At 46.8% G+C, this 14,422-nt stretch overlaps 1 protein-coding gene across 1 annotated transcript in view; it reads left to right on the forward strand.

Moving 5' to 3' along the window:
- LOC137161235 (unconventional myosin-X-like) overlaps positions 1 to 14,422 on the forward strand; it is a 279,065-nt gene that overhangs the window by 154,653 nt on the left and 109,990 nt on the right. The window contains exons 22-23 of the mRNA XM_067560340.1: positions 6,805 to 6,911; positions 9,894 to 10,199. Coding sequence (XP_067416441.1) covers positions 6,805 to 6,911; positions 9,894 to 10,199 — 413 coding nt within the window. The remainder of the gene's footprint in view (positions 1 to 6,804; positions 6,912 to 9,893; positions 10,200 to 14,422) is intronic.

The following is a 14,422-nucleotide window of genomic DNA, read 5'->3' on the forward strand; positions in this document are numbered from 1 at the left end:
AGGAAATTTCTGGCGACATATCAGAAAAAAAGGTTGTGAGACTGAGATGGTTAGTATCTGACTATGGAACACTCTCTCATGGGATCTGGGAAAACTCATTCATATGAGGAATTAGGAGTGGACTGCACAAAACTCTAGAAAGGTGTAATTGAAAAGAAAAATGGTGCATCATGGCCCCCTGTACTCAGGGAGGCTGAGGGAGTGGGGAGCCGAGCAAAGGCCAGGTGAAGGGTCTACGGGGGGGCAAAAGTCAGGGCAGGGGTCAGTTGCAGTCAGCAGGTATATGGGGTGGAGACAAAGCCCCTGTCAAGGGCCAGCTGCGTGTGAACAGCATACAATAGGGAGGTAACTGGTGTTGAGAGAATTGAGTGTGGATTATATTGGACTTCAGAGAGTTATGAAGAGTGCTAGGAGGTATGAGAGGCCGATTGTTTACAGAGTAGCTGTTCTCCTCCATATTTCCCACAAGCATGTAGGGCCCGAGTCCTCCCCATTGACTTTGGGATGTTAAAGCAATGAATTGGTAAGTTGTGTTCAGCTCCTTTTCTCTTGTCAGGACATCTGGTTTCAGCTTCGCTCTCCTTTGTATGGAGTGTCTTGGAAATTGTGGGTCTTCTCCTTTGTCATGCCTACCTAGGAAAAAAGGTGTATTTTAAACACGTCAGCTAGTGTGTTAAAATCCTAGTCCTTGTCTTCACTAGGAAGAAAGGTGTCTCTAACACATGGTAGCTAAGGCCATGTCTACGTTAGGAGTGTTTTACCAGTATAGTAAACATGCTTTAGGCTATGTCTGCACTGGCTCTTTTTTGTCAGTACAACTTTTGTTGGTCATGGGTGTGAAAAAACACACCCCGACCCACGTACGTTTTACTGACCGAAGCACCAGTGTGGACAGCGCTCGTTGGGGGTGGTTTAATTATGCTGACGGGAGAGCTCTCTCCTGTTGGAATAGAGCGGCAACATGGGAGAACTTACAGCTGCAGCAGTACAGTTGTACTGCTATCAGGTCTCTAGTGTAGACAGAGCCCCATCTTAAAAAACCCACCCTTGACCCCACTTGCCTCTCCAGCTACTGCCCCGTCTCCCTTTCATCTCTAAGCCCATTGAAGACACTGTCTACAATTCCTGTCTGAAGTTCCTCTGCTCCAGTGCCATCCAAGACCCTCTTCAGTCTGACTTCTGCCACTTGCATGTGATTGAAATAGCTCTTGCCAAAGTCTCTCATGACCTACTTTTAGTCAAATCTCAGAACCAGCACTCCAGCCTCCTCCTCCTGGACTTGGCAACTGCCTTTGACATAGTCAGTTATCCTCCTTTGGATTTTGAGACTCTGTCCCTCCTACCTCTCAAATCATTCCTTCAGCATGTCCTTTGGAGAATCCTCCTCATACTCCCTCCAGCTTTCTGTGGAGTTTTCACAGGGCTCTGTTCTTGATTCCCTTTTCTTCTTTCTCTATGCTTTATCTCTGGGTATCTCATCAACAAGCACAAATTCAACTACCATCTCTACACTAATGACTCATAGATGTACCACTCTATTCCAGAACTGTCTCCACTGGTCTAAACTAAAATCTCAACCTGCCTCTCTGACATCTCCTTGTGGGTATCTAGGCATCACCTACAGCTCAAAATAGCTAAAAACAGAGCTCCTAATGTTCCCCCAAAGCCCTCCCTACTACCTCCTTTCCTGGTCACAGTGGACAACACCACCATTCTACCTATCACTCAGGCCCATAACCTGGGTGTCATCTTCAACTCAGACCTCTCACTAAGTCGTCAAACCCAGGTATGTCTAAGTCCTGCAGATTCTTTTTGCATCACATCTCTAAGATATGGCCTTTTTCTATCCATCCACACAGCTAAAACTCTTGCCCAGGTGTTCATCATCTCACATCACCATTACTGTAACATCCTTTATTCTGCCCTTGATATATGCAGTCTTGCCCATTCATATCCATTCCAAATGCTAAGCCCACTGCTTTGAGCATGTCACCCTCTCTGTGAATTCTTTCACTGGTTCTCTCTAGTCTATCATATTGAACATAAGCTACTTGTCTTCACTTTCAAAGCCCTTCATGACCTATCTCCACCGTTCCTATTGTCTCGCATTCAGTATCGAAAGGTCAATTCATGCCTCTGATCAGCCTGTGATGTCAGCCACTATCACCCACTTGTTAGGTTTTCAAACAAGCACTTCTCCTATGCTGCCCCTCCTGCTTGGGATAAGCTCTCTGTAAACATTTGCAAAGCTACCTCATTATTCTCTTCAAAACTCTTCTTCGGCCACAAGGCCTACAGAAATATTGGCAATGATTGGGCTACTGGTGTGTTGAAACCGCCATGCTGACCATAAGCATGTTTGCATTGTGAGAAGAAAGAGCCAGAGGAGAATGAGACATTAAAGAGCTGTGTAAGGGAGGGAATGAGAGTGAAAATGAGGGAGATAGGAGATGGGATAGGAGGTGTTAGAGAAGGAGGTCATAGAAGAAACTCCTGCATCTATGACCAGTAGGAAGGAGAAGAAAGTTGCAGGAGGGGAAGACGGAAGGGAAGGCAAGCTGAAGGGTGTACGAAGAACAGGTTGTTGTACTTTGTCATTTTCTCTTGAAATAAATTGATGAGACAGGAGGAGGCTGAAGGATTGAGGAGTTAGTCAAAGGCAGGTGGGGTTGAAGAAGAAGCAGAGTTGTTTAGCAAGGAAGATGGCAGAACTGAAGGAGGAGAGAATGAATGTGTAGTGGAGGAAGTTAGTCTGGTCATGGAATTTTCACCAGAGTTGCTCCTGTGAGAGCAGGAGTGAAGGAAGTGGATGGTTGGGGTGATCCGGGGCTGGGGATGGCAGGGTTGATCTGGTGATGGGGGAGAGGGGCATAGAAGTCAATGGTGGAGGAGAGTGAAGCATGGAGAGAGAGAATCAACAACTATATCACTGGAAGAAAGGGCAGGGAGGAGAGGGCTGAAAGTGGACAAAAAGTCATCAACACTGATGGACTGGAAGTCATGGAAAGGCCAAGTGACAGAGTGAGAAGGAGGGGGCTGACGGGCAATGCTGAAAGAGACTCGGTAATGGTTGGAGAAGGGGAATTCAGCCACAGAGAGATCAGAGAGAGAGCAGTGCTTGGTGAAGACCAAGTCAAGTAAATGGCCCTTTTGATGAGTGGGAGAGTTGAAGCTGAACTGCAGGTCAAACGAATAGGTCAGAGCAAGGAAACATGCAGCTAAGGGGTCAGGTGGGTTATCAGCATAGAAGCTGAAATCACAGAGGACGAGTGTGGGGATTGTGAGTTTGTTCCATCCTCCCTGAGCAGGACAATAAGAATGCAGTTTTACCAGTATAACTGCGTCTGTTCTAGGGTCTTTTGCCAGCATGGCTCTGTTGGTCATCAGTCACACATCTTCATGCCACTGATGGACTTCACTAAGCCAGCTGCAGTTTGTAGTGTTGACATTGATGGACAAAAGGTGAAATTCTAGAGTGGACAAGGCAGTTTTCCCACTAGCAAGTTGAGGTAAAAACTAGGTGGGAGCCTAAGGTTTACATTGACTCGTTAACATACGTTATACTTACAGACTGCCTTGTCTTCATGTTGGCTAACACAAATTAATCACATACTTTTTTTCCTAGTGAAGAAGAGGCCCTTGATTTTTTTTTCTTTTCTGTCTTTTGAGTGAAAGTGATGAACAGGATGGGGATCAGTTGCCCTGGAGAGAAAACAATAGCCCCATGTGCCCTCTGTACCAGTTATGCTAACTATGTTACCATAGTTAGTGTAACCTCATGCTGAGAATCACCCAGTGAGAATCAAACCATGACTCTTTTGGGGTGGGGGGTGTTGAGGGGAGGGCACAGCATGGAGGGATGTTTGGGGGGTAGAAAAGAGGGGAGAGGGTGGCATGGAGAAAGGGGAATGCTTACTGAAAAATGACTTGGAGAATAATTTTATCCCTACTGATTGTTTGGAAGAGGAAGGAAAATACTCTGAATTAATAATGTGGATTGTGTAGGTCAGGAAAGGAAATGAGGGAGGGAGGGCAGGATGTGCTTTGTGTTTCTCATTACTACTAGTGCAGCTGTCCTGCTAGCAATAGTCAGCCAAGCTTGTGTTTATAAGAGGAGACCCAGGCTTTGTCCTGATCCATGCTAGAGGTGAGGGCCTGGCAAAGTGAAACAGGCAGAATGTTAGGAACCGTTTGTTCCTGTGCACCATGGCCTTAATTTGTGGTGCCATGACAAGCAGCAGCTATTCCAAGACTATGAACTCTTGTATCCCCTTTGCTCCGTGCTCTAGCACTACCCATCACATCTGCTTTCACTCAGGACATAGTCCTCCCCCTCTCTTTCCCGCTTTAATCAAGTTTTTCTTGGTGTTGGAAGTGTTCATTTCCACTCTGCAGAGTGACTTTTTACATGGTCCTGTTTGGAAAAAGAGGAAATTCTTCTTACCATCTGGTATCCAAGGCACAGCAATTCAAGTTCTCTTTCACTGGTGTTCTCTACAGGGGAAATCATGGAGATCTGGCGCTTAAGATTAAAAGTGTATTCTAAAAAGAGAAAAAAGATTTTGCAGATTTCTCTGTACTAGACTTTCCCCAGGGAGGGGCTGATTAGCTTCTGTACAAATACATGCATTGTACACAGTGTGCACACAGTCAAACATATGCACATCCATGTGTGCACAGAGACCTTTTTGTGTACATCTGCTTCTATATGCATAGTTTTCACATGTGTGCTCAGTTTCACATGTTCACTGATATATGCAGTCAACATGCATGTGCAGACTAACACCATCTGACTGTGTGTCTGACTTACCATAAACTTCCATCAGTTTCTAATATAAACAAACACAATGGCAAAAATGACCCCTGTATTTCTGAGTTTATGACTTGTCCCTCAGATGAAGATGGTCTTAAACTTTTGAGAGTGGCTATGAATTAAATGACAGAGAAATGGGTGATTTACTTAGTTTTCCTGACAAGGGAGATTTCTGTACCTGTAGTTTGAACTCATCTTAATCTTTCCTGTCTGCTTCCTGCAAAATGCCATCAGTTCACAGCTAGCTATTACTTGCAAACTCCATGTTGTTTGGGGATCAAAGCTCCCAGATTATGTAGCCCTGGATGGATATTACTGGCAGACAGATATGTGAGCATTCTCTGGTTTTTAAATACTTCAGCAACACTTGAAAAGCTTGTCATGCCAATGAAGTCTCAATACTTCTGCTGCATGGTGGAGTTGGTGAGCAAGGGGCATTGCATCCCAGGCTCAGCTCTCAAGGACAGCTTTCTCCCTCTCTAAACAATTTGGAAGGTGTCTATCAGTATAGGCACTGTCCCAATTAATTATTTTGTTCTGGTACCACCCACAAAGTACTAGGTTCAGTGTAAACCTGATGGAGAGAACAGTCCCTGTCCCAAGGAGTTCATAATGTTACAAGACCAACAAACTGACAAAGACTGTGGAAAGGGACACAACATACAAGGAAAGTGGTCAAGATGGTGACTGGCAATGTCTTGATAAGACCCTTTTTTTTTTTTCCTTTCTAGACTATCCCCAATTCCTTGACCATTATTAATCAGCTAATTTCTTGTGGGTGTCATAATGGAAGCTGTACTTCAGAAGAGATTTGAATGCAGAGAAAGTACTAGTTATAAGGGAGGATGTTCCATGCAGAAGGGGCAATGTGGAAGAAAGAACAGAGAGTTATGGGAGAAGTGGAGAAACAGGGCAACAAAGCTAGTATCACTGATGGAGAGGAGGGGACGGAGTCAGTCTAACGAAGTAGGAAGAGGTAGTATTATGTAGGCTATGAGTGTGTAGAGGGAGCTGTCTAGTGACTAGAACAGGGGAATTTGTTCTGATTCTGCCTCTGCTGCTGATTTGCTGTGTGATATTGGATATGTCACTTTTAGTCTCTGTGACCCAGTTCCTGCATCTGTAAAATGGGGATACTGCTACCTAACGTCACAGAGTTGTGAGCCTTAATCAGTTCAAGTTTCTAAGTTGCTTGAAGGTTGTCTTTGGACAGTAGGTGCTAGAGAAGAGCAAACTATTATTAGCTATTATAAAATGCAACCTCTCTGGCAAGGACAACTGTCCCCTGTGGGTGCATCTCTTCCTATATATGCTGCAGTACAGGAGCACATTCAGCAGGGAGAAACTTCTCCTCAGGGTTCCTTTAGCTCACACAGTGATCAGATTCCTTTGGAATGGCTAGGAAACGTTTGATTGGTGATGGCCAGCTTCTTTATGCATTTTTCCAACCGTGGGAGGTTTCTGATTCTTCCATTATTCTTCACTTTTCAGAGTTCAAACTGCTGCCAGGGTCCTGGAAATGTAAATGCTCATCTCTGCACCCAAAATGTGGTGTGATTTCTTTATGGAATATTTAAAGTCACAGATTGGTAGCCAGGGGCCAGTGCAGTGAGAAAATAGATTTGTGTAAAGAAAAGACACCAGCTGAGAGAGGGTTAATAACCAGCACTCACTCTCCTCCTCCTCCTTCCTTGTTTTCCCCTCCCTCCTCTTCTCTCTTTCTTTAAAGCCTAGACCACAGAGTAAAAGGAGGCGGGGGTTGGGCTTAGAGTTTGGCTCATGTTCTCCACAACTTTTTCCTTTGTAATATCGGAAAAGGCACCCCAGCAGAAAGTGCGGGTGGATCTGGAGAGGCTGCAGAGATTGCAGGGCAGCAGCATAAAGAGAGCACTCTGTGCTTGTCACCAAGGGAATGAAACCTCCTGACTCTCCCCAGGGGCTGATTTCTTTCCTCTCTTTGTGTTTATTGAAACTCCTCCCCCTGGCATCAGGTTTTCCTGAAGGAAGCTCTTGAACAGAACCTGGAGAAGGATCGGGAAGAGGAGTTGAGGAAAGCGGCCGTAGTCATTCGAGCCCACGTCTTGGGCTACATGGCAAGGTTAGTTTTGTGAGCTGTCTTCCACCTGTCTGCTTGCAAGCTCCCCGTCCTCTCCTCTGCTCTGCTCTAGGTTATTCCCGTCATCACTTCCACTCTTCTATTCCCCCATCCTCCAAATCCATTGGCTAGCTCTGTGTCCTTTCTGCTGAAATCTTTGTCTGTGCTGTAGTTATTTTTTTGACTACTGCAGCTTCCTCTAGCCCCTGCTTCTTACCCGCTGCCCCCTAGTCTGTTAAAGGTGCTGCTGAAATAACCAGGTCTTTCCGCTGACTCCCCGTCTCTTCAGACTCCTCATTCTTACCTTCAAGGGTCTCCATGACTGCCCCATCTACCTCTTGGCTCCCAGCTCTGACTCCTCCACCCTTATACCTAACAGCTTCACCTACCGCTCCTTTCATCTCACCTCTTCCCCTTTCCCAGCTCTGCCTTTATTAGCACTGTCCCCAAAGCCTGGAGCAGCTTCCCTTCTCCTATTTGCCTCCCTCTCCTTCTTCAAGTCACGCCTAAGAACTTTCTCCTTTTGACTAGCCTTTCACCACTAATCTCTCAGCTGCTCCCTTTTGCCTATACTGCGCCTAATCGTGGTAGAGTTTTAAAAAAAAAAAAAAAAAAAAAGCTATTACAGAAGAGCCACCCCTCTCCTGTCCCTTGAAATAAATGTAATAGCTGACTTGTTAATGACTGTAGTACACCTGGCTTGCCAAAATAAAGTAAAATGCTGTCTCAGTGTCTCTTCCCTTTCCCCTTGTTTGGTTGCTTTTACTCACTGTGTTGTCTGTGTAAATTAGAGTGTAAGTTTAAATAATGATCATTAATAATCAGAAGCCTCCAGATATGTTGGGGAAGGTGAGAAGTTATCACATTGTAAAACATAGAGGAAAAACTAGTTTCTAGGTGGCATTGCTAAGGGAAAACTGCAGTGTCTCTTCTGTGACATTCCTGGAAAGAAAGATACCCAGCTAGTGACTGGGAGATCTAGACGCACACTGTTTATCTAAGTTTAGTCTTCAAATCAAGCGGTGCTTCTATGGTCAAAAGAAAAATCCTTATACAGCAGCTAGAGGCAAATCAGGCATTGCAGAGGAAGGTATAGGACCAGAAAACAGGGAAGATGAAGGTTGAGGAGAGTGAAGTTAGAAAACCTTATTTTGTGATAATTCTGTGCTGCACTGCGTCAGCATTAGAGAAGCTCCAATAGAGAGGAATTCGTATTGGACAAGTCCAGAACAGGTTTTGAGTGAGTAAGGCAGAACTAGAGTGTGCTGCCATGTGGCACGTAGAGTTTCTCTGTTTCTGTTATGGCTTCATCAGGATTATGTAAATTAAGCTGGTCATAGTGCAGAGTAAATTTGCCATGAAGAGTTAGATGTTCCAAAGATAGGGTTTTACTGTCCTCTTCATCCATTTCTTCAGGGTCTTTTTTTGAGAATCAGTGAAAGAGGTAAGGGATGACAGGTCACACAGTTGGCTCTGTAAACTCTGCTTTACTTCCCAGGAGCTCAGGATGTCTGAATGGTCACTAAAGTGTAATATCTGAATCAGAAGACAAACCACATTGAAAAATGCCCCATTTTGTTTAGCAGACCTGCTCCCTGTGGGACTCCTAGTCACAGCTGCTGACTTCACCAACTAAAATAAGTTTTTACTGCTCTTAGCCCTGCAGGAGCTGTAGAAAACTGGGGGTATAAGCTGGGTTGTGTCCCTATTAGCCTCATAGGACCAATCTGGGTCCGGATCGGGGAGGCGAGAGGAGCTGCACACTGTCTCCATGTGGCTTCCATGACTCTTGGAGTGGGATCCAAGCTTTAGCCCCGTACTTTGCAGCATCAACAAAACAATTAACTAAATTCTAGTTGCAGAATCAGGGTCCCTGTTCCCTCAGTGTGTTGTATCTGAATAATGAAGCGCGGGATCACCGTATTTTGTGGCCGTACTGTGTTGGCTGCAGTTTGACTTTACCTTGGGAAGTGGAGGAAAGTGAGCAGAAGGCTCCAGACAGGGAGTGACATTCTATTGCCTGTGTGTACACGAGGTCAGGCTAGATGATCATAAAAGATCCCTTCTGACCTTAACATCTATGAGTTCTGCTGTCAGCGGTTATCCAGAAGAGCACCAGTGGAGCTGAGGAGGGCCCTGGCTCATTACTCTCAGTGGAGTTTGTGGCCGGTGTGTTTTGTAAAAGTCATAGTGCCCTTTGTCTATGTGCTTGTGTCCACCTTAGAGGAGGCTGAGTGTTCAGCTGTCCACCCTTTATAGGAGGCGGGGCCCTGAAGAGAGAAGTAAGGGGAACGGGCAATTCCCGACCAGTTTACTGAAACCTGCATCTGTCTCCCTATTTCCTTCTTCCCTTTGTTCCCTCCTCTTGGCTTAATATTGATGATAAATTAGTGACTTTTAACTGTAGCCTGCACCCAGCTGCTGCTACTGGACCCCTGGCTTCATTGTGGTTAATGTAGCATGATCTCAGATGCTTATGGTGATCTTAGGGGATCCATCTCAGGTTGTGTTTGCAATTTCAGGTTCAGTGACCAGTGAGATGGATGCTAAGGGTGGCTTCCCTTATAAAGATTCCAAGGGGTCTGTGGGAAGGGCAAACAAGTGTGCGAGGATGGTAACATCCTAGAGATGTGCATGTAAGATTTGAGGAACATGAAACTCCCCTGCTAGTGGATGACAATCTGTCCTTCATCCCCTGGGGATCTCATGCTCATTTTCCATTTCATTAAAGGCAGACATATTAAAGCAGGAAAAGAGTAGCTCCAAGAAGGTGTCAGATGCAGGAAAGAGGGCAGCAGGGAAATTAATCTTCATGAGGTAGAAAGAGAGGGAGAGAATTGTGTTCCCTATGGGCACTGAAGGCTCACATCATTTGTTCAGCAATTTGATACCATGGTGAGCAGTTCCTTAGAAACACCAGAGACATGACTGTAAGGGAAGCGGCCAATGATTCTTGGCCCTGTAACTGTTTGGTATTGTTTTTAGGAAGAAGTACCGAAAGGTCCTAGTCAGTATAGTGACAATCCAGAAGAACTATCGAGCACACTTCTGGAAGAAAGCCCTTCTGCGACTGAAAGCCTCTGCTGTAGTCCTGCAGAAGCATTGGCGTGGGCAGCTGGCTCGCAGCCTCTATCGGCACCTACTGCAGCAGGAACAGAGACGGAAACAGGAGGTGGAGGAGAGGCAAAGGCAAGAAGAGGAAGAGCAGATCAGAAGGGAGGAAGAGGAAAAACAATGGGAAGAAGAGGAGGCGCTTAGGAGGAAACAGGAGGAGGAAGAAGAGAAGAAAAGGTATGAGATTGTTTGTTTGTTTCTCACAGCTTTAGTTACATGGCTGGCCCCTAGTATTGAATCTGCCAAGGTGTGTGACTAGGTCTGAGGCCCTGGCTTGATGACAACGCTTTCAGGCCATAGGGAAACAGTCTCTTGAGACATCATTGTAGTAATTTGGATGCATGCACAAGTCTCCTTAGGATAGGACTGGAGTGGTGTGCATGTGGCTTAGAGTAGAAAAGCTGGGGAGGAAGGGGCTATCCGGCATTCATTTGGAAGAGTTAATTTACTGACCTCCTTTCTCCCCCATGCCCCTTCAACATTGTTCCTCTCTGTACAGGATTCCTCTGCCGGAGCCCCTCTGCTTCGGTTCCCCTTTGGCGAACAAAGGACTTGAAGACCCTTCCATTTGCAGTCACCAGTGCTTTATTTACAAGGTGTACATGAATTCCCACCACCGTACAGTGCCTTGCTTCGGTCAGCAGTCTCTGGGGCTGTTCAGGGAGACAGGCAAAGTTTCCACACTCCCTTACCCTCTCTCCCCTTCTGGGCAGGCATATAAACCGTGCTGGGCCAGCAGGGCAGCTGCTGCCCCTTGCCTAATCAAGCCTGGGCAACTGCTCAGCCTCCATAGGCTGACAGCTGCCTCCCCTCAGGCAATCAGGCCACAGCCCAGCTAATCAGCTCTGCTGCCCCTCAGCTGTTTAAGCTGGAGTGACAGGGCTGGCCAGGGGTCACCACCCACCACCCTGTTACACTCTCTGAACTATGAGGAGTGGATTTAAATAATTATTTTCCTCCTGCCTTCCCAATGGTATAGTAAGCATTATGCCATCCTCTAAAGCATCTAGGATCAGCCGCTGTCTCAGACAAGGTCCCAAACTTTATGGGCCATTGGTCTGTCCAGTATGACCAGCTATTGAGTGAGATGGATGATTGATCTCTGTTCTGGTATTGCAGTTCTTATGATTTTACATGCTTGTTGTTTCTTGGGATACAGTGAAATGTTTCTGAACTGTGCTCTCCCAGCACCAGTGTCTGTGCTGCTATCACTTATCCTAAGGCAGTGTGTACATGAAGAAGTGAAATCTGTACATGTGCAAGATGGTTTTAGGGAGTAACTTTTCTGTTAAGTCCTGCCTGTGTGGTCTCAGATTAGAGGGACATTTCTAATGACGCATACCCACCCCTGCGTGGTCTTGATCACATGGAGCCATCTAGCTAACATCTTTCTTGTCTGGCAGGAGAAGTCTTCCAGCTAATGTCTCTCCTGGATGGTGAAAGCCAGTGGAAAGGTGTTGAGGCCATTACAATGGATTGTCAGTGCCTCCTTGAGGGTGGTCAGCCTGCCGATTTCTCTTTTTAAAAGGCCCTTGCTCACTCTCTAATTATCACTCTGTTTTGAATTTCTCTTTTGGGGGGAATATTGTTGGGAAGGTTGTGGCATGACCTCTCCAGCAATATCTACTTTTTTCAGATCTCTTTGATTCCAGCTGGTTCTTTTGCCAGCCTGAGGGTAGAGTGTGTGTATGATTAACACACTTCTCCTAATGATGGATGTTGTCCAAGCTGATTATTTTAGACTGTGAGCTGCCTTCAGTACTATCAGACATGAAGGACTATTGATGTGCTAGTGGACTGTAGAAGGGATTTGGAGAGTTGTTTTAAATGGCTCTGCTCTTTATCCCTTGAGAGAGCCTTTGGACAACTATCGAATTCACCTGCGCCTCCCTCTCACCCCCAGTATGCTCTCAAGTGAGGTCCCAGATGGTTCTAACTCTTTAGCCTTCCTATTTAGTTATATTTCAACTGCTTACCACTTTCCATTATGCACATTTCTGATTTTTTTAAAGAACTTTAAGTTCTTTGAATCATGGTCCCTAAGTGTATTCCCTAGGTGGGTATGCCTGTGTGCCATGTGCCTGAGTCTGGAAGTGTTTCTTAGCAGTGTCTGTTGTTCTGCACATGCGTTATGTGTTCCCTTGTGCTCTCTGATGAGGGTATAATAGGTAGTGCAGGTCAACGCCTCACCATTTCCCTCTTACCACCACATGGCCTGAGTCAGAACCCCCTGTTCCTTTTAGTCTCTTAGGTCTAGTCTACACTAGAAGTGCTCTATGCTGATGGGAGAGAGCTCTCCTGCTGCCATAATGACTCCACCTCCGTGAGAGGTGGTAGGTATGTCAGAGGGAGTGCTTCTCCCACACCTGTTGTCCATACCAACAGTTAGATCAGTGTAATTTGTCACTTAGGGGTGTGGATCATTTACACCCCGAGTGATGTAAGTTATATGAAAGTAAGTAGTGGTGTAGACAAGGTCTTAGTCTGCTAAGAGACTTGTTCTTGTTTGTACATAGTTGTCTAACTGTAAACTAGTAAAAGTTAAGTTTTCATTGAGTAGTTAGTGTAGTAGTTTCTTCCCCCATTCAGGAACTGCATCCTCCTCCAGGGACTATGCCCAGGATCCCAGCCTTCAAAAACTGTCTCCTGCCTGCGCTCCTTCTCTGGGAGCAGTGAGCACTAGCAGTGCCTCTACTGCATGGGCGAGGCTCACGTCTCAGCATGCTGCACCATCTGTAAATCCTTCCTGCCTGGAACCAGGGTAGCCCGTGAGCTCTGCATCTGTAAACATGTTATGGAGGATGTTTTGCGGCCCCAGGCATACTCTGATCCTGGCCCAAGAGACCCCCCTGGTACAGCAGCCACCACTGATAGTGAGCGCCTCTTCGAGCACCGCCCATGGCTCAGAACCGGTAGAACCTAAGCCCAAGGATAAGTCCTGGCATGACTGTCAGGGACACAAGAGCAGGTCCACACAGAGGACTGCTCACGAGTAGCGTTTCCTCCCAGAGCCGAGCTAGGTCAGTTGAGATGTTGCACGCAGATCTGGCCTGACCAGCACCCGAGATCCCCCAGATGGAGGGAAAGGCCAAGCACAAACAGGATCTGGTAGTGCTGACAGTCATCTCGGAGCCCAAGCCTCCAAAATGCTCACTGGCGCGCGCAACATCAGCCACTCCATTGGTGCCCAGGCGCAGGTCAGACAAGCCAGCCTCACAGACACCGCCAGGCCCCATGAGCATTTTCTTTGATGCTCTGTTTACCTCATGCTGCATGGAGACATTCCTTATGGTGGAGGAGTTAATCTTTCCCTCCCTGCAGTCACCGATTTTCTCGGGTCCTACGCTGACCCGTGATATCCATACACCAGAGGATGAACTCCTCCTGCTGTTGCCAGAGAAGCCCGTCCCTCTGCCACTGCACCGCTGCCCTCCGGTACTGACAATCCCACAATTGCCAGAACAGCCTCTGACTGAGGAATTCTTGAAAGTGGAACCATCATTTTCACCAGTCCCACTCTGGAGTCCAGTTGTGTGACCCAGATTGCTCTATTCTCCAGCATATGAGCAACAAAGGAGGCCTGGTACCACTTCCCATTGGGCCCGCCACATCCAATGGACCCCTCCTTTTGGCCATACTGGGGTTCCTGGGATCCCTGCCACAGATGGCATGCACCTTCTCAGGTGTCCTACCAGGTATCCCCTTGTACACCCGCCAGCACCATCGGTGTATGAAGAAGAGGAGGACATCAAACCAGTACTGCTGACTACATTGGTCCTGACCAGAACATCCTTGTTGCCAGATGAGGCAATCATCCCCCTCTTGCTCTCTCTGCCAGATGATCACAGACAATACCAGCCTCAGAGGGTGGCTGAGGAGCTGGAAATAGCATTGGAGGAGCTTCAAGACCCACACCATTGGTTGCTGGACATCCTCCAACCCCAAGGACCCATCCAGGATAGCCCTCCATATCAACAAGGCCATCCTGAGCTGGTGCATGCAGGGTGGCACACACCAGTCTCGTGTGCACCTACACCTAAGGAGGTGGAGAGAGAATACTTTGTGCCAACTGGGGGCCGCAGATTTCCTGTGCACCTACCCGCCCCCAAGCTCCCTGGTTATCTAAGTGGCTGTGGAACGGGTGAGGCAGCAGCCACAATATCCACCCCTTTGGACAAAACATCTAAATGCTAGACCTGCTTGACAGGAAGGTCGATCCCTCTGTGGGACTGCAATTCCGCATTGCAAATTATCAGACTCTGCTAGCCAAGTACTAGCTAGCAGAGTTCATGGATAAGCTCCCTCCAGAACACAAAGAGCAATTCCAGGTGCTGGTAGATGAAGGGAGACTGGTCACCAAGGTGGCTGGCCATACAAACAACTTGTCCTCTTGGTCTCTA

The sequence above is a fragment of the Emydura macquarii genome, unplaced genomic scaffold, assembly GCF_026122565.2.
Source record: "Emydura macquarii macquarii isolate MOO-44397 ecotype Brisbane River unplaced genomic scaffold, CSIRO-AGI_Emac_v2 contig_2288, whole genome shotgun sequence".
Lineage (NCBI taxonomy): Eukaryota > Metazoa > Chordata > Testudines > Chelidae > Emydura > Emydura macquarii.